The sequence below is a fragment of the Condylostylus longicornis genome, unplaced genomic scaffold (assembly GCF_029603195.1).
Source record: "Condylostylus longicornis isolate FDR11 unplaced genomic scaffold, ASM2960319v2 ptg000084l, whole genome shotgun sequence".
Taxonomy (NCBI): Eukaryota; Metazoa; Arthropoda; class Insecta; order Diptera; family Dolichopodidae; genus Condylostylus; species Condylostylus longicornis.
In genome coordinates, this window is record NW_026578052.1 from 5,723,680 (window position 1) to 5,743,721 (window position 20,042).

Below are 20,042 nucleotides of genomic sequence, written 5' to 3' on the forward strand. Positions count from 1 at the left end.
TAATAAATACGTAGTCATTAGGACTATAAAAAATATTTTTTATTTTTATAGGTAATTTTGAATTGACGTGACTAAACATTAGACATGTAGTGAGAATTCTTTAAACGAAATTAGAAATGTGATCATCAAATTCTAGAATATATCACGGTTCCATAGCATACATTACGATAACCTCAAAAATGTGTTTCTATTTTTCTCAAGAAATTATTTCTTTTGCATGCGTTTCTCTTTCAGTATTTTAAAAATCAAAGCTAAGTTTATGTAATTAAATTTACAATTAATTCTTTGAGAAACCAAATGATTCTCATTCCTTAGGTTTAGATGCAGATGTTTAGCAAAATCATTTTATTTATAGAATCAATTCTTCTTAAATAGGATGAAAAATCTTGGGGCAAAGAAATTCTTTATTATTTTAAACTAATTCAGGCTGAAAATTCCAAATTAAAAATATGTTTTTACATAAAAATTTTTAATTACATAATCTGTTATGCAAAAATTTTTATATATGTTTAATGAAAATTGATGAGGTTGCCATTTGAATTCAAAAATTTATTCAAAATTATATCGTAATGAAAAAAAAAATTAATTTAGCTAGGCATCGTATTTAAAAACATCAAATTTTTAATATAATTTTTGACATTTCCACCTTACAAATTTTTTTTCTACATAAACTACATTTAATAATTATTTACCTTATACGTTATTGTACATTCATTTAACATTGTATAAGCCACCCACATGTTACGCATTTATAGGCAAGAAAAGAATTTTTATTTTTTCGCTTTTTTCATTATTTTGCACTTAAAAAAAAAATCATTTTTCTTTTATTTTTTCTTTTATTATGCAATGGCACATTATTTTTAATATTGTAGAAGAATAAGGTAACAATAATTTTTACTGTTATTCTGATTCAATCCTCCCACATTTTACAAACCGGGCATATAATATACAATATGAAAAACTTCAACTACCTACTCAAAGGATCTTATAATTTGTCCTCAAATAACTAAGAATAAAATAAAATTTACAGCGATTTCATTGGTTCATAGTGGTTATTTTTTTTTTTCGTTTTTTCATATATTTTAAATATATATACACATATATATGTATATTGTGTGTGTATATTTAAAAATGAAATGACCTTGACTAATACTACTACTCGTATATATACAAGTATAATAAAATAATTAATAGAAACAAAAACAATAAATTTTTATAAAAGTATATAAGAAAAATAAATGAAAATTGAAAAAGGATACAAAAGGATATTAATATTTTATGATATTGACATTTGTTTGAATATATATATATTTTTTTTTCTATTTGAAAATTTTTAATTAGTAAGAAAATTAGCAATTGAAAAAAATTAAAATAACATCTAAATTCACTAAAATTACACGAAATTGTAATAAGGATAAAGGCTATCATTTAAAAAAAAGCAAATTTCTACGCTATATTATGGAATTTTGCCATATCCTTGCGAATGTTCAACAAGTGAAAGTTTTTATTTTATTGTCAGATTTTTCACTTGTATGTCATTGTGTATACAATTTTATTGTTGTTCTTCTTGTCTTAACATTTGAGGGGAAAATGAGCTTTTTTTTTTAAATTAACAGTTTTGTTTTTAAAAGCTTTCTGGTGGAATCTGTTAAATTTTTCTATTTTTTAACTATTAATAATAAATTAATTACAATAAATTTAAAAATTACTAGACTGTGAATTTCATTATATATTTTTTTTAAAGAAATAAAATAAAAACAAAAAATATTTAAAAAGGATTTGTGTTTAAAATGGTCTGGAAATGAGCCTGGTTGGTAAAAGTTTTTACTAAAATTTTGAATTAATTTATTTACGGCAATTATGCTGATGAACTCATATATGGTATATGAGTTGGTTTATAATTTAAGAAAATTATAATGAAATTAAATCGCAATTGTGTTATTTTAAGAGTTTTTTTAGAACATACAAAACTATAAGAAATTTTGGTGTTGGAATTGTTGGAGGCAAATTAAATAAAATCAAAATTTTTGAAAAATTAAGGCAGCTTAATTGTTAATTAATAAAACTGTCTATTCAACTGATCGAATCAGCTGAAATTATTGAGTTATACACGTTAAATTCCTTAATAGCAATAAGTATTAGAAAATTCTCTATCAAACCCGTTTCGTCTTCCGTTTAAAGCTGGACGTCTTAATTAGTTCTACAATTTTTCTTTGAGCATTTTATTTAAGTTTGCATTCAATAGATTCTGTAGAAAATCGTCGGAGTTTGAAAGGTATTTATATTATTATTACTAGAATTCGTAGTACCTGATACGGTTTTTGGTTGAAAACATGTTAAAGACTCTTATATAATAAGAGCCTATTATGCGTATAACTTTAGCTTTGAAAAAATTTAAATAGAATTCGATGCAAGGCATTGATTTTGTGCGAATAGTATAGATAGATTTCAAAAAATTTATTTATCGCATTTATTGGTATGCAATGTAATCTTCCTTTCCTCGTATATAAAATGGCATCGAATGGTATCGATAAAATCGGATAATACACGTTTGTTGAGTATTTAAATCGGATGCGATTTAAGTACTCAATAAACGTACAATATGGAAATGTAAATCATAATATAAATTTCATATAGCTCTCACACAATTCTCAAAACAGTTCATTTACATCACAGAATTGATGCGTTCCACTTTATATACCTGCCCTCATTTTCATTTCAAAATTACTAAAATAAAATTTAGAAAAAAAAATTAAATTGTTTATGAATATTTCATATTTATTTCATTCTATTTAAAATTTTAATTTCATATAACAACCATAAAGCTTATAAAACGTGACCACAGTATATTTTACTTTATAACCTTATATAAAGTATCCTTTTATTATTTAATTAAAAAACAAAAACAATAAGGACGAGTATAAGAATAATTTCTACAATGAAATTTTTCATTATTACAATAACAAATAATTTCCCGTAAAATTCTTTATCTACATATATATGTACAAATTCAAATTCATGTTCATATGTATATGTAGTCCTTTGAACTCTCGTATTGAGAAAATTAAATTTTACAATTCATTTCGTAAATACCTACAATTATTTACGTAAATGCAATGTTATATATGGACGCTCATAAAGTGTTATCGGAATAATATCGGATATAACGTAAGAAAATAACTTGTGTATATTCAATAACCTTTTATACAATTAAGATCTTGTAGGAAGAATATTAGAATGAATGCTTAGAGAGTTATTATAAGGATATTGAGATAATACAGTAAATTTGTTAACATCTGTTGCATTGTTTAGCATAGGCTGAATTCTCCTTACAATGTACAAGTTAGTAGGATTTCGATAACAATTAAATTCAATGTAATTTATTATCGGAAAATAATTCTTTCTTAAAAAAAACAGGAATTCCTATTTGACATTGGCATAAGGTGTAAAATTCAGAAACATATAAAGGATAAATGTTCCAATATACTATTATAAGGAAATTCTTATAATATTAAGAATGGATAATAGACAATTTTACCTATTCGTAAATGTTGTAAGGCACCTAAGCTGTCATACTATAAAAAATTTAAAATTAAGGAATGTGAAGTTAAATATTAAAGCCAAATATTTTTAAAAAAATATTTTTTTTTTCCCAGGTCTTAATTTATCGTTTTACAAATATGTTAAATTTTGGTCCCAAAAAAATATTTAATTTTTTCAATTTAATTATAGAATAAAGCACGTTATTCCTTTCAGACTCAGACCTAAATTTGAGTATATTAGTTGTAGTAGTAGTAGTAGTAAGAGGGGGGGCTCCACCGATACACCCGCGCAAAGGCCATGCACTAGGCCAATAGAAAAAGACCCATCGGCAACCCCTAGAAAACACCCAACAAACCCCACGCAGTTCGACCCAAGACCCCTCTATCCAAACCAGTCAACCTCCCTGACGAAGCCCAAAAGCCGCGCAAGAGACATCTTAGAAAGATCCCCCAGGTTATCGTAAAAATAAGCCCCCAAGACACGCTTTCTCTTCCACATCAGAAACGGACAGGCACAGAGGACATACTCTACATCCTCCACCCACGACATACATCCGTCATAGCAATCCCAAGCCTCCTGACCATTTTCCCCAGAAGACAATGGCCCGTTAGGACCCCAACCACTGTACTGAGATCAGCCCTCATCATCATATCATATCTCAACAGCATCCTCGTCCTCCTTTCGTCCCTGATAGGCCACATTGCCTTGGTCACCCTACACGTGTGAGCCTCCGCCCACAAGAACCAGTTCCTTCTCTTACACTCACCATCTATGACAGCAAGATAAGCCCTCAGCGGTAGACGAACCGACGCGTCAACAACGTCAGCATGCCCGCCAGGCCCAGCCCTCGCAAGACGATCTGCCATCTCATTACCTCGTATCCCACTATGACCGGGAACTCAGCACACAGTCACCCTGCAAATAGTACAAAGTGCCCTAAGTGCCCCCCTGCATCGACCCACCAAAGTCGACCCAACCGAATAGGACGCGAGGGCCCCAATCGTCGCACTACTATCCACAAAAATTTCCAGCTCGCATCCCCCCACCGGTTTTGTTGCAGCCAATTCCGCCGCCCTGAGCACTACCAATATCTCTGCCTGGAAGACCCCACATCCTTCAGGCAGCCCAATTGATAGCTCTGTCCCCAACTCCTCAGAGAAGACCCCCGCCCCCGTACCATCTATGGTCTTAGAACCATCCGTGTAGATGGATAACCCCTCATGCGTGCATAACCCCCACACACTTCAATTCTCCCTTTGTGGAACCACAACCCCATAATCAACCCTCCAGTCGGTGTATGGCACCACAAAATCAGGTCGAATGTCGATAGGCCGCATTCCATATTCCCCCACTATTCTACTGTGTGTGTATTCCCTGTTTTTAAGTATGGCTTCGCAGCCGCCACTTTTACCTGCTCACCCAGCGGATCCAGGTCGAGAATAACCTCCAAACCCAAAGTGGGTGTAGTACGGAATGCACCCGTTACCCCAATATACGCCATACGCTGCACCTCTCCAACTTCCTCCTTTCCCTATCCCGAAGCACCGCTGGCCACCAGACCAATGCCCCTTACGTCAGAATAGGGGCACCATACACTCATACAACCAGTAACCTAGTCGAAGACTCACTCCCCACCGTCTACCAGCCGCCCCTTGCAGGCAAACAACGCAGTCGTGGCCCTCGTTACCCTGTTCTCTATGTTATCTCTCCACACCAGCTTACTATCTATAATCACGTTCAGGTATCGCGCACAACCCGCCAAACCCAGTTCGACTCCAGCTATCCTAGACAGGGCAAACATGGGCACCTTCCTTTTCCTCGTGAACAACACCAGCTTGGTTTTTACGGGGTTCACAGAAAGACCGCATCCCCGCGCTCAATCATCCAGTCTATCAAGACCCCCCTGCATTATTGCACTCAGTACTTCCGGGTATTTACCCGAGACCAGGATTGCCACATCATCCGCATAGGCAGTAACTCTACATCCACTATCCCTCATGAGCCTAAGATAACCCTCCATAACCAGGACCCACAGATATGGCGATAGGACCCCCCCTGAGAAGTGCCTCACACCGACCGCATCGTCACCCTACTTGGGCCCCACTCGGCCACAACCACCCTAGTAGCTGATTGGTCGCAAATCCCTCGCGCTGACATGACCACTCCTACCAGGCATAAAAACCGTCCTTACCTCCCTCCATTCTATAAGGACATACCCCATATACAGGCAACTACGAAAAATTACCACCAACCAATCAATGATCACTCTCGGTACCCTCTGCAGCATAATAGGCCACACCCCATCCGTTCCCGGAGACTTGAAGGGGCCAAAAGACTTAGTAGCCCACTGTATCCCCTCCCCCGTCAAAAATTCTTTAACTCAAGCTCGTACAGTCTCCGTTCCTCTCCTCGGAACCCCCTTGGCTTTTGCTCTTCCTTTTCCCTCGAGAATTTATCCCGGAAAGTGAACCTCCGTCAGCTCCCCAACTTTTCTATACTAGAGCCAGCCCAAGTACCATCATCTCTTTTAACAAAACCAGGTACCAGGGGCACCCCCGATAGCAGTTTCCTTAATCTTGCAACGTCATTGGTATTTTCCAATGACGTGCAATAGCTCATCCAAGACCTCTGTTTGGCCTTCCTTATTGTGTACTTAAAAGCCCTCAGTTCCTTCTTATATTCTTTCCACATCGATGGGTTGCTTCCCCCCTTCGCCAAATTATGTAGCCTCATTACTTTCCTCCTGGATTCACTAATTTCGTTACACCACCATGGTGGTATACCACACTTTGCAGGGCGGCTAATTGGGCAATTGGCCTCGAAGGCCCCCTAATAGCCGCACTCAGACACTCAACCGCAATGTCAATTGACTTACCTCTTCTTATCAGTTCATGTACCGGCCTAGTCATATCAGATTCCAGGGCCGCCGAGTGCCCATTCCAATTTGTCCTTCGGAGGTTCCAAATGGCGCCCCCACCTCCGGTTGCAAATTTATCCTAAAACGAATCCAGCAATGGTCCGAGAATAAAGACTCCTCCGATACTATCCATTTACTGACCATTAAGGTCCCTAAATTAGTAACCAAAGTAAGTTCTATCACCTCACTCCTATTCCTAACGACGAAAGTAGGGTCGCGACCCCTATTACATACACAAAGGTTAGTACCACTAAGAAAATCTACTAAGGACTCACCTCGCTTACTAACATCCGAGCTTCCCCATAGAGTGTGGTGCGCATTCGCATCACACCCAGCGAGTACATAGTGTCTCCACATCCTGATAGCCTCTCTGAATTTTCTCGGCAACGGCTCTGCCTCGCTGTCGTTAGGCATATAACATAAGATCAGAAGAAGAGGCAAATACTTCTTCTTCCTCTCCCACCTCACCACACTTGTATCGCCGTCACAAAAGTTATCTAAAAGAAAAAGTTTTAGTTCCTTCCTGGCGAAAATACAAGATCTCTGTCTACTTACTCCGATTTTAAAATACAAGATCTCTGTCTACTTACTCCGGACTATGTCCTGTATTACAGGACATAGTCCTTAAGCTTCAGGCCCCGTATTCTACCCTTTCTATCTAACCACGGCTCCTGAATGAGCGCAATGTGGATGCCATTAGCGCTCATGTACCCCACAAGATTGCCAGTACCATCTCCCGAACTGCCCACCCACACAATCCTAAACTGAACCTTACCAATCCGCCAATTTTCTCTATATAGAGCACCGATTTTCTATTTATACTCAGTATTATTCTCAGTATTTAAGGAAGTGTTGTCCACTTTTCTTCCGAGGCTTCTCCCTAACAACAGTCCAGTCCTCAGCCCCAAGCTCCCGATTCTGTGCCTGAGCACAGATCAGTAGCCTGAAGACCTTCTCCGCTGCAACGTAGGGTTTGGATACCCACAGCCACGCCTTCGGCCTCCAGTACCTACCAATATCAGACCTAGGGATAGCCCGTAGTTTCCAAGAATTTCTTGGAAACCATCAGCTCCATCGAAGATGATTCCATCCGCTGAGCCAAATGAAAACACCTCTAGTAGCTCATTCTGGATCCTTTCTTCCACCCTTTGCCATTTTTCATGGTTCAACCGCCCTTCCGGGTCGTTCTCATCCACGATGGCGACCTGCCTCACATCCCCCTTCCGCGAAGCTGTGCCTTTCGCTTTCTTGGAGGTGGTCGGGGAGATACCATCGTCGATGCGTCCCCTCTTCTTATGTAAGTGGCCCCTCCTAACCTCGGCTTTGCCCTTGGTTGGGTGAGCCACCTTCCCTCGGTTTTCGCTGCAGCCCCAGCGGGTTTCGAACGACTACTATTAAAAAATTTTATTTCGGCAATGATGCACGTGGGAGAAACATGGGAATGACGCTCTACTTCTACACAAGCTTTCGAGATGCTTTTTCATCTTATTACGATGGGCATTCTGACTAAGCAGGTGGGTACGAAATTGGCAATACGCTTGAGAACTGTGGCTTTATGATTCCATGGAAGACTATACTTTGAAAATGAGGGACATTCTTATAGGATTGATTACGTTTCTCCTACCCTTTTAGGGTTGGAGAAACGGAATTTACGAAGGGTTTTGATATTTTGATCCCGCCAAGCCAAACATGGTGGGAAGAAGGCAACATTGAGTGTGAATTTCTACACCGATGGATTTAAACTGAATGACAGAGTTGGCACGGGAAGTTTGCCTTCCGACTCACGGACTGCTCCAGCATCTTTCACGTGGAAGTGGTTGCAATAATTGAGGTTATTCTACAGGTGAATCAGCATTTTTACTTACAGCCAAGCTGCAACAAGAGTGTTTGTACCAGAAACTTCTAATTCTATAACGGTCCAAGACTGAAAATCACTTTTAACAAGATGATGGATCAGTTAGAAATTTACTTAATTCGGATTCCGAGACACAGCGGAATCCAACGAAACTACAGAGCAAATAACATGGGATGACTTTTGGGTTTGTAACTAAAAAGGAGAACCTTGGAATGCCTTTAAGTACATACGACATACAAAGCGACCAGAAAATTCTGCCCAAAACTGGATCTGCATGGCAGCAGGGATCTCATGTCTCTCCGCTGGAGGAACATTGAAGCTGTGATAGTGGTCATAATCTGACATTGTCTTAATGGCGGATACGCCAGCAAGAAAGTTAGGTAGCTCTCTTGTACTTCGCTTTTGCTTACCTCGTCTTGACACGGTTGTTACCCCCCAGATTTTTATTTTTATAATTATTTTAACCTACTCTGGTTTATATTGCCAATCCTACATATTAAACTCTTGTAAAGTGTTTTTAATATTTTTTTCTTTAAATTATGAAATTACAAAAAAAAAAGAATATTAGATTTATGTAAGAAAAAGTTTCTCCTGTTCAGTTGAGACTTTATCTCTCTCCTTTTACTGTCCTCTCATTCCCATTAACCTTAGTTTACTTAAAGTAAAAATGTTAATTTTAATTTTATTTAATAAAAATTATTTTGAAAAAAAAAAAAATGAAAATTTATCAAAAGATTTGATTAAAGAACTTGGAAAATAAAATCTAAACTTTTTTTTATTTTCTAATGACATATAAGGTCCTTATCACATATGCAGATTTGTGCATATCTCCTATATTTGATATAGAGAAACTACATACTATTAATTTGATAAATTTTTATTTTATTATGAAAAAAATAAAAAATTATTTTGCCCACACACAAGTTTACTTTTGTACTCTAACATGATTATAAAAAAAAACATTTTTTAATAAGGATAATTGACATAAGAATTTTAATTAGAATAAAAACTTTGGCGTCAGATTCAATTTTTAAAATTATAAAACGATGACAATAAAAAGAAAATATTTTATTTTATATTAAAATTTAAATAAATTTTATAGATTGAAATTAAATTTCTTAATGTACTCGTAATTAATTTAAAACTTGTGTTATAAGTGGGTAGACATACAAAGTAAATGTTAATTTTTAAGTAATTGCCTATAGGTTCAGTAAACTATCAAGATTTACAAGAGAGGAACATGGGACGAATATCAAAGTTTAAAGTTTAAACAAAGATTAAACCTTTGGTCAAAATTATATGCCTGTTGTTCTTAAAACTTTGAGGTATACACACACTTTTCTTAAGGCTCTATAAAAAGTTCATCAAGAGACTTAAACCATTTAATGGGTATTTAAACAGAACTAAACTGGATTCTACAATAACAGCGTGAGGAACAGTATAATTATGTCTTGTTTGAAAATCAACCGTACTACATACAATTAAATCGGTCTTCCTAGTCTCAATTTGTATGAATTGTTCGAATGAAGATCATACGATGTAAGATCTGTTGAAGTTTATCAAGAATCTTTACTTAATTTTTATTGACTAAGTTCTATTCCGAAACAGGAAAGGATCTTCAGGAATCGATATACCGATTAGATTCATTCTAAATATGTTAAAAAAAGCAGAAGTTGTACAACAAGATTTATGCTGATTAATTCGAAAAACTTAATTTCCAGTGGGAAACGTATTCTTTTCTTTTTTTTCTTTTTAATTCTCTATTTCTCTGATGATTGGTGCTTCTGATTTCAACTGTTGTATTTTCTCTGATGTTCGGCCTTTTATCTTCGAGCTTTTTCTCTTCGGCCAAAATGTTGGTTTCTCCAAAGTATTCTTTACATTTGTTCAACCGATTTTTTATTGATAACTTGGATTTACAGCAGTTTCTATTTCATATAATATCTACTTTTCTATGGAGCAATGGGGCATCATTTCTTTCTGCGGATATTTGCGCTTCTTTTGCTATACTATTATAGAATTTTCTCTAATAACTTCACGCCATTGTCTTAATCTTTCTATACATATTGTACTGTGTGAGTTTCGAGTAATTGTGTGTTAACAGGGAACTGCATTTAGACTGTCTTACAGAATTACAAGTGGAATCATTTTGTTCCGTATAAGGTTATATAGTTATTCAAATTTCTGTGAGTGATCAACTTAACTAACTTCAATATCGGTAATAGAAAATTGATAAAAATTTTTGTATTAGACAATTTACGTCACCAATATACGCAAATATTTTTCGTAATTTATGTATTACTGTGTTTGATTCTTCACATTCTGAGTTCACATATTCTCGTAAACGTAGCCTATATATTTAAGTATTTACAAATTATTTTTAAAAGTTCACAGCACCACGTTCTTTCAAAACAAAAATGAAATGACCTCATCCTTTATCAACTTTAATCTTTTAGCATGTTCAACATATTGTAAATGGTTAAGGATATAGATTACAAAATCCTTGTATGATTTTTATATTTATAAAGCCAATATGTAATTTGTATTAGAAATTGAAAACTTTTCCAACGCATATTGAAAGGAAAAATGAAAACTTTGAAATAGAAATAAGAAACTTTATCATTTTTAATCTAAAATTTTAAATTAGAAGTTCAATTATTCTCTCCCACTAGCGATAGCTTACCTAAATGCAAAATAGTAAACGGAAATAATGAGTCTAATGAAAAAATTATTTCGATACCATACACATTTTACATGTAAATAAATTTCGTGTTGTGTTAGTACGTGGTATGAAAGAATTTTGAATTAGGATTTAGAGAAATTTTATTTAAAATTTGAATCTTATATAAATAGTCGGTTAGAGAAGGTCCTAATAAAATTTGACTAATAATAGTGGCTACAGCTGGCTGGCCATCATGTAGGGAACTCAATGACTTCTAAAAGTTAAAGCTCTTCTTCTTTGATTATATGATTTTGTTGTCGTTAATGGGTGAGTGACAGTTTTGACAGTAAGATTCACATAGATCATATTTTGACAGTAAGATACTCATAGACACGTTGTAATACCGCTAGATCCACAAAATCCCCTATCCTCACAAGAACCAGCTCAAGCTTTTGAGGCGGTTGACGACCCTAGCAACGGTATTCGCCAATTCCTATAACAAAGTAAAGTTATTTAAAACGATCAATTAAAACGATATTCAATGTTGAAAAATAAATATTTTATTTCCAAAAATTTTATTTTTGTTTTCCGGTATCATCTCTATAGTTTAGTTTAAATTTACAGTATGGTTTAAATATTTAATCTTTAATCTTAATATGGTATAGTTCTGCAATATTATAGGATTTGTGAATGAAAATTTTTTTGTGATCTTTGTAATTGTTTGTATTTTTAAAATTTTAAAACTATAGTCTTACTTAGAAATTATTTTTGTATTTTTTAATTACTTCTACTACTTCTAAAATCTACTAATTCCTATAGGCTAAAATTTGTTTTCAAATTATCATTATAGTTTGTTTATTTTTTCACGGCTCTTTCCCATTCCTATTACAATTTTAGGTGGAGGAAAATTTGTATTAACTCATAGTTTTGTATTCTTTTCAAGATAAATTATCACATAAAATTATTATGAAAAAATATTTTCTAAATTCTAATTTGTAAATCTTTATTTTGTTTTACAATAAATCTAAATTTGTAGTATGATTTTTAGTGTTTGTAATTTGTAATGTTAGTGTTTTGTTCAAATTTTTGTAGCACAATTCTATTATTGAGGTGTCATAAATCTAAAGTAAATTTAATAATAAAGAAATTGTTTTCAAGTACAATTTTTTTAGTACATTTGTTTATAGTACTAATTTGTATTTCGTATTTGAGTTAGGAAACGTTTGTTATTACAAACTTTAAATGTATTATGTGGGCCTATTTACACGTGTATGCATTGAGAGTAGGCACAGCATTTGCGTTGTGCTTCTCACACTTTCTCATCTACGAATAAAATTTACTTTTATAGAAGAGAGGGCGTGAAAAGCATAAAAGAGAAACTGTGTTTACGTCAAATACATACTCGTGTAAACAAGGCCAGTTTGCTTAAAAACTAAAAAAATACTACACTTTCTTAATCAATTAGAAATTTGAAGTCTTTGATATCGTAAATGTCAAGTTTTAAAGACATAAAAATGACATTTTTTAATTAACCATTTGATTTTGTTGTGTTTGTTGTTGTTGCTGCGATTGTTGTTGCTGATTATTTGTATTATTTGTTTGCTGTTGATTATTCAGTGTCGGATGAGGAATTTGTATACTTTGTTGATTCTGCTGAGTTTGTTGTTGATTTTGTTGCTGCTGTTGAATTTGGTTATTTTGACTTTGCTGTTGCTGTTGCTGTGATGAATCCTGTTGAATTTGTGTTTGACCAGTTTGATTTGTTTGTTGTTGCTGCTGTTGTTGTTGTTGTTGCTGCTGCTGTTGTTGTAATTGTTGCTGCTGATGTTGTTGTACAACTTGTGCAGTTGCTTGTTGTAGTAATGTTACAGCGGCTGCGGCAAGATTTGCTGTTGGTAAAATTGTTGGACCAGGTTGATTTTGTAAACTCAATTCAGCTTTAACTCTTCGAGCAATATGCGATCTTGTATGTTTTCTTAAATGATCTTTTCTATAAAATCCTTTACCACATTCCATACAAATGTGACGTTTTTCACCAGAATGTATAACGAAATGAAGACTTAGCTGTTCTTTACGTTTAAAAGCTTTCAAACAGACGGTACAAATAAATGGTCGTTCAGGGTTATGTGATTGTTTGTGGCGCGTTAAATGATCCTTACGTTTTAGAGCAGCATTACATATTTCACAAATAAAACGTCGTTCTAAACAATGACCAACCATATGAACCTCTAATAATCCTCTCTCTGGATAAGCAACTTGACATTCAGGGCACATAAATAGTAAACTTCCATCAAGAGCTGTGGTCAGACGAATTTCACCTGGTTTTGGCTTTGGTTTCTTTTCTTTTGGTGGCTTTTTACGTTTTTTCTTTTTTGATTTAGTTTTTGTTGTAGTTGATGGTTGTGCTGCGGTGGATGTTGTGTTTGTTGAAGTATTGTTTTGATTATTTGTTGGTACCGACTGCTGATTGATTTGAGATTCTTGTGGAGTTTGTTGTTGCAATGACTGTTGATTATTTTGTTGATTTTGTTGCACTTGTTGCTGTTGCTGTTGTTGTTGCTGCTGCTGTTGTTGTTGCTGCTGTTGCTGTAGTTGATGTTGTTGCTGTATAGGATGCTGAGGAATATTTAATGTTGTACTAATAGCATTTAAAGCTAAGGTAGGCGTTTGAGTCTAAGATGAAAAAAATGAAGATTTATAAACATAATTGAGTGGAGCGTCATAACAAAACGAATTTTAAAATTCTTGCACTTACACCACTTTGATTTTCTTTTTTTATATTTTCTGCTGAATATTTTAGGAAATGATGAAGTGATAACGGTAAACTGTTTGCTGGAAGTTGTGATAAATAATCAGCAACTGTTGAATTAGGAGTTAAAGACTGCCAACTTGTATTTTGTAAAACTAAAATGAAAAATAAATTTAATGTGATTTATTGAGGTAGCCGAGAATTGTAGTTTATACTTTTTTTTGTATCAACTTGTTGCTGGGTTTGCTGCAACAAAGCATTACATAAATCTTGAGTTATTTCCTGTGTCTGAGATTGCAATTGATTTCCGCTAACCGACCCAGTTGTTCCAGTTGTTGTAGAAACATTACTTTGTGGATAATTTATAGCTGCTGCAACTAATCTTTTATCTTCTAAATTTTGCTGATTATACGACTGTATAGAATTGTATTGTTGTTGTTGTTGTTGCTGTTGCGTTTGCTGTTGTTGCTGTTGCTGAGATTGTTGTTGTTGTTGATTTGATGATGGCGTAATTAGGTGCCCATTATATTTAGTTTCAGTAACCGATGAATCTTCCGAATGATATTTTGTTGCAATTCCTGTTGAAGAATTATTTAATTGTTGATTAAAATGAGTCATAATTCCCGTTGTATTCAATTGATAACGTTGATTATTTTGATCTGGTTGAGCTGTAATATTTAATAGATTTGAAGCTGTTGACAATGATAAAGAAGTATTTGAATTTGTTAATGATGAAGCTAAAGATGATGTAGCTGTAATTGGAGATGGAACAGATGATGTTGTTATTGTTGTCGTTGTTGTTGTTACAGCAAACTGATTTAAACCAGATAATGCTCCAGAAAATGGATTTGTGAATGGTACAAAATTCATTGTGAATTTTGGGAAAGGTTTTCAATAAAAACCTAAAAATACAAAAAAAGGAGAATATCAAAAATTTCGAAATTTCCAAATTATAAAATTTATGGTATTCAAAATTAGTGCTAAAATAAAATAATATATTTTTTTTAAATTTATTTTGGGAAATGGCGGCACGGCTAAAATAAATTGCGAAGTAGGCGTAATTTAAATAATTAATGTGTTTTAATAATTTTTCATAAATTTATTTTTATTTACATAAGTTTCCGCGAATTACAGAAAAATATTACTCTAACAAATCAATTCACACTTTGTGGCGCCCTATGATGGGACAAGAAATTTTTGTTCTAGCATTTTTTGCAATAAGAACTTCAAATTTTTTAAATCTGGCCATACTTTTTTGTGTTATATTAATAGCTAATATCAATGTGTTTGTAAATTCAAAAGTAGAGTAATCATTTATCAGCTGATTTTGACTTCTCATATCCATCACCCGTTTAAAGCTTCATATACACTTATAAATATTCTATTAACACTATTTCTCTTTTGTTTTCCTCTTTCTTTCATTTTCTTCATTAACTACCAATAATTTTTTGTATATTTTTGTGTATTTCCTATACAATTATGTCATCACAATGTAATTTAACCTAACTTTTTTCGTAATTATTAAAACGCATGCGTTAATTTAAAATGTCAAAATAATTGTAACGTGTCCTGTTTTTTTTTTCTGTTTTTTTGTTAAATATTAATGTAATAGTGCAAAGGAATTTGTTCGCATAAAATTATATAGTTAAATTAATATAGAATTTTATTTTATAAATAATTTCTTATATTTGACATAAAATAAGTGTATAAATGAAATATCTCGGATTAAACAAGTAAACGTAAAGTAATTAATGTACAAATTTTTGAATTTAAATTAAAAATTAAATTTTAAAGTGCTTTATTAAGATAAAATAAAGAAAACTGAATTATAAATTGAATTGAAATGAATATTAAAATAAATTTTTCATTCAAATAATTAAAAATTAAATCAAAATTACAAATTAATAAAGAAGGACTCTGAATATCCTTTTTATTTTTTGTTGTGAGTACCTCTCCCATATTTGTGACAGTAAAATTGAATTTCAAATCCATTTTTCCCATTCTTTTTCCTCTTCTTCTTTTTTGTACTTTGTTTTTTTTTTCTTTTTAATTTTAGTTTTCTAATAATTTTTTAATTTTCTATTTTTAGCTTTATTTTTAGAAATTGTGGCAATATAAATTATTCAATTTCAATAAATTTTTAATTGAGAAAAATTATTTTTGAATGTTCTAAGCAAATTTCAATTCACTGCGTATGAATTGTTAAAATTATTCTCACAAAATTCAATTATAAGAACTCAAATTAAATGAAAATAGTTTAAGTCCTTTGTGTGCCAAACAGGATATTTCTGACAACGTAATTTGCTCAAAAAATTTTGTAAAATTTTTTAATTTTCCAAAATTATTTTTATAATAAAATATTTTGGTTTTTTTTGAAAAAATTTTTTATAGAGAAAAAAAAAATTTTCTGTTTTTTTTTTTGTTTTAGAAAAAAAAAAAATTATTTTATATTTTCTATTTAGATTAACTTTCGTTAAAAGGGAGGTTCACCCGGCGACTAACTACGACAACGGATATTGCAGTGGATGAGAATGAGAAGTACGCATTTATAAACAATTTCTATTATTTTTTACTTCCCATATTTTCTACATTATTCTTGTGTTATCGTGTATGACATAGAAAAAAGGATATTACATTGGAGATTTGTTGTATATTATGTAGGTACTTTTCACCTACATGCCAATCTTCTATACTTCTAAATATTATACAAAATAAGTACTCTATAGTCATACATTATGGTGTGAATGAATGTTTTGCGTTGTGTGTATAGAAAAATGTGAGAGAAAATTTATAAATAGAAAACTACTCTCAGAGAAAATATTTTTGTTTTATAAAATCTTTTCTCTTTTCAAAATATTTGATTATTCTCTTGTTGTTTTTTTGGAATATAGAAAATAATAACACTTTTATTCTTTTGATGTGAAATAAGTGGAAATTTTAAACTACTCGTATAATGCTTAGGAAGTAGTTATAAAAATATTTTGTATTGAATTTTGTATAATATTCGGATAAATAAAAATTTATTAAAAATTATTATTAAAAGTAGATTTTACTATATTTGGTGTAATTTAAAAAATTTAGATTTTGAATGATTATTTGATTTTTGATTTTAAATTTTAAATGAGCACAGTGTACACTTTTTCTTTAGTGTTCATTTAAGTAGATGAATTAATTTAATGTGTCAGTCATTCAGAGTAATAAACAGATAAATCCTTGTAATAATTAAATTGAATTGTTGTTACAATAATTGAATAGAATTGTTGCATTATAAATTTTATTTCAATTTTGTGAAAATTTTAGCACTATATTAATTATTTCAAACATTTTAAATACAGTTTAAAGTTAAAAATCAAAGGAGGCATAGAATAAACCGCAAAAACATTATTCTTTAAAATTATTAAAATTGTATTATTCAAAAGAAAATAATTTTTTTTTAAATTTTCAAGGGTTTGAGTGCTTCTTAGGAAGATTCTATACGTCTCTCAATCTCGTCCCTATACAATCGCTGTTCTGACACATGCGAATGCTTAATAATTTCGGTTTCTGATAGAAATTTTCATAGCAAATACATGAGAAATTTATGTTATTGCGAAATTTTTATAGTTTTAGACCAATAGATGGGCTTAAGAACCAGTTGGAAAGTCTCTTATTGGTGGTATAATCTCTGATTACTTCATTTATCATATCCTCCCTTTTAAGATGCATATGTAAAGTAAATTCACTAAAGCTATTAGACATGTTTACTAACACCAGGGATACCGATCGAATGATCAGTTTTGTTCGATTAAGTTTCGAGTAGCTGATCATTAATAGAACAATGGCGGTATCAATTCAGTATACCCCATAAACGATCTTGCACGAAAAGTGTTGCCATCATATCGCCTGGAGGCCATAGGAGAATCAGCTGACCTCTCTATGTGAGTTTCAGTCTTTCTAGTAGCAAATTAAAATACAATATTTTGAAAAAATTGCATATTTATAGGAACAGTGAAAATGTATAATGAAATCACCTTAATAGAATACGAAACTCTAATATTTTACAATCACATTCAACACATTGAAATCTTCAAAAAATAAATCTCACTTTCTAATTTTTCACATATTTTTATTTTCGATAATATATCCTTGTCACCAATCTATCTTTATTTTTTTCCATTCTTTATTAACAATTTAAAAAAATAATAAAGCAAATAACAAATTATATTCATAAAAAAATTATGCATACATACAAACATAAAACCAATTATAACATTTTTATCTTTATGCACTCATATGGAAATTAACACATTTAAATTTAAATTTGTTATTGTTATTGTATACATTGAAAATCTCTCATTAAATAATTATATTTATTTACATATATATTTTCATACATGTATATATTATATGAAAGGAGTAGCAAAATATGTGATAAAAATCATTAAATTTTAAATTTCAATAAAATAATTATAAATATATAAGTATGTATATGTTTTCTTGTATTCTCTGCATGTATGCATATAAGACAAACATACGAGTATTAATTCTCAAAAAATATTTTTATTGATTTTCAAAAATATTTGTGTTGTATATGGTTTCAATTCATTAATCCCCTCATACTCCAAAAAAATTTCAATTAATTTTTTTTTAAAAAATAAAATTTTTGCCGTGAATATCCTTAAAGAGCATCCTCAACTATTCGAATAATAATTTTGTTTCTCTTCCAAAAATTTATTCCATTACCAAAAAACAACCAGTCGAAATGTGTTATTTCTCATCAATTATTTCCAAATTGCTTTAAAAAATAAAATCATTCTTCCACTTTTTATTCAAGAATAATTTTACTTTTTATTAATATCATCACATTATAAAACATCGAAATGAAAATAAACGTTGATAAAATAAAAACATATAAAAAACAATCTGAATATTAACCTTTATAAAGACCAAAACAAAAAGAATAAAATCTCTGTTCTGCGTATATTTTCTAGGTCAAAATGCAGATTTTTCTTTTTTTCTCCCATGCTATATACAAACGTTCAACTCAAATAGCTTTGAATCACACAAGGAATGTTTTTCAAAAGAAAAAACAGGATACTAGAGAATATTAATGCAAAATAAATTTTCTATATAAAATTTTCAAGAATTCGAATATATATATATACAGCTATTAATACACGTACATAAAGAAATACACCCCAAGCCCACTGAATATTTTTCTATACGAAAATTATTTGAAAAATCTATTGGTATATCGCAATAAAACCTCGTATATCCTATGGATACCTATTGTGAGTAATTTAATTTAACACAATTACATTTAAAAATAAAAAAAATTTCAATATCTTTACGTTTACATATGTATACAAGTTCACATACACTTGCTTATTAATATAATAACAAAAAAAAAATTTATTTAAATGTAACAATACTTTTTTGTTTTCCCTTATTTAATTATTTTTATTTTGATTGCCATCCCATACACAACAAAAAAAAAAGGAAAGAGACACAAAACAAATTACAATTGAAGGTTGCCTTCTTTTTTCTTGTCTTATTATTTTTATATTCTTTCCTCTAGTCCTCTCTCCTATTAATTTATTTTTGTTCATTTTTCTCTCTTTTATTTTCTCAAATACGATTTTAATGTTAAATTTTCATATTATATTCATTATATATATATACATTAATATATTAAAATATTGTTATATGTGTGCATTAATCCCCTTGTTATATGCAAAATAATTGAAAAATACATTAAACAAGAAAAATATTGCCTTTTCCTATATGTATAGCTTGCCGCCTGTGTTGCCAATTTTTCTTTTTTTTATTATTAAAATAATTTTTTTTTCTCTCAGGATATAATAATATTATTAAAATATGTATATATATATATAGATATTGCCTCCTACTACTGTTTATAATTTTTGTATATACTTACGGTATAGAAAAATGCAAACTGCTCTTTAATATTGTATATTGGTGGTATGAGATAAATCAGGCGCACGCATATATGTATAAAAAATTCATAAAGTTTAATGAACCATTATTTTATGATTGTGACATCATTTTTTTTTTTTTTTATTTCATTTCCATTTTACTATATTTGCCATATTTACCGTATTTATGTATAAAGGTTAATAATTGGAAAGGTACTTATTACTATAAAAATTATTAAGTATGAAATTTTTATTATTGATAAAATTTTAAATTTTTTATTAAAATTATTTTCGAAAAATTCAAGTTCATATTCCTTGTAATGCGTTCAAATTAAAATTTTATTTTGAATTTTCAAAAAAATTGCATAAATTTAGGCTCATGAAATAATTGAATCCCAGTG

The 20,042-nt window shown here is 31.2% G+C and overlaps 1 protein-coding gene across 2 annotated transcripts; it reads right to left on the reverse strand.

The window, feature by feature from the left end:
* Positions 1–11,653: 11,653 nt before the first annotated feature.
* Positions 11,654–19,841, reverse strand: LOC129613497 (transcription factor SPT20 homolog). Of its 2 annotated transcripts, none has more exons than XM_055527598.1 (4): positions 19,644–19,841; positions 13,942–14,628; positions 13,733–13,881; positions 11,654–13,650 (listed from the first exon to the last, which is right to left on the reverse strand). In XM_055527598.1, the coding sequence occupies exons 2-4, from the start codon at positions 14,594–14,596 to the stop codon at positions 12,502–12,504; spliced, it is 1,953 nt and encodes a 650-aa protein (XP_055383573.1). In that variant the 5' UTR covers positions 14,597–14,628; positions 19,644–19,841; the 3' UTR covers positions 11,654–12,501. The 2 variants fall into 2 exon arrangements, with proteins under 2 accessions (XP_055383573.1, XP_055383574.1); XM_055527599.1 differs by lacking the exon at positions 19,644–19,841 and adding an exon at positions 15,677–16,064.
* Positions 19,842–20,042: the final 201 nt, after the last annotated feature.

Coding starts and splice junctions, on each gene's coding strand:
- LOC129613497 (XM_055527598.1), bottom strand. CDS start 14,596: ATGAATTTTGTACCATTCACAAATCCATTTTCTGGAGCATTATCTGGT. Junction 13,882..13,941: donor ACAAGTTGATACAAAAAAAA/GTATAAACTACA, acceptor TTTTCATTTTAG/TTTTACAAAATACAAGTTGG. Junction 13,651..13,732: donor AAAAAGAAAATCAAAGTGGT/GTAAGTGCAAGA, acceptor TTTTCATCTTAG/ACTCAAACGCCTACCTTAGC.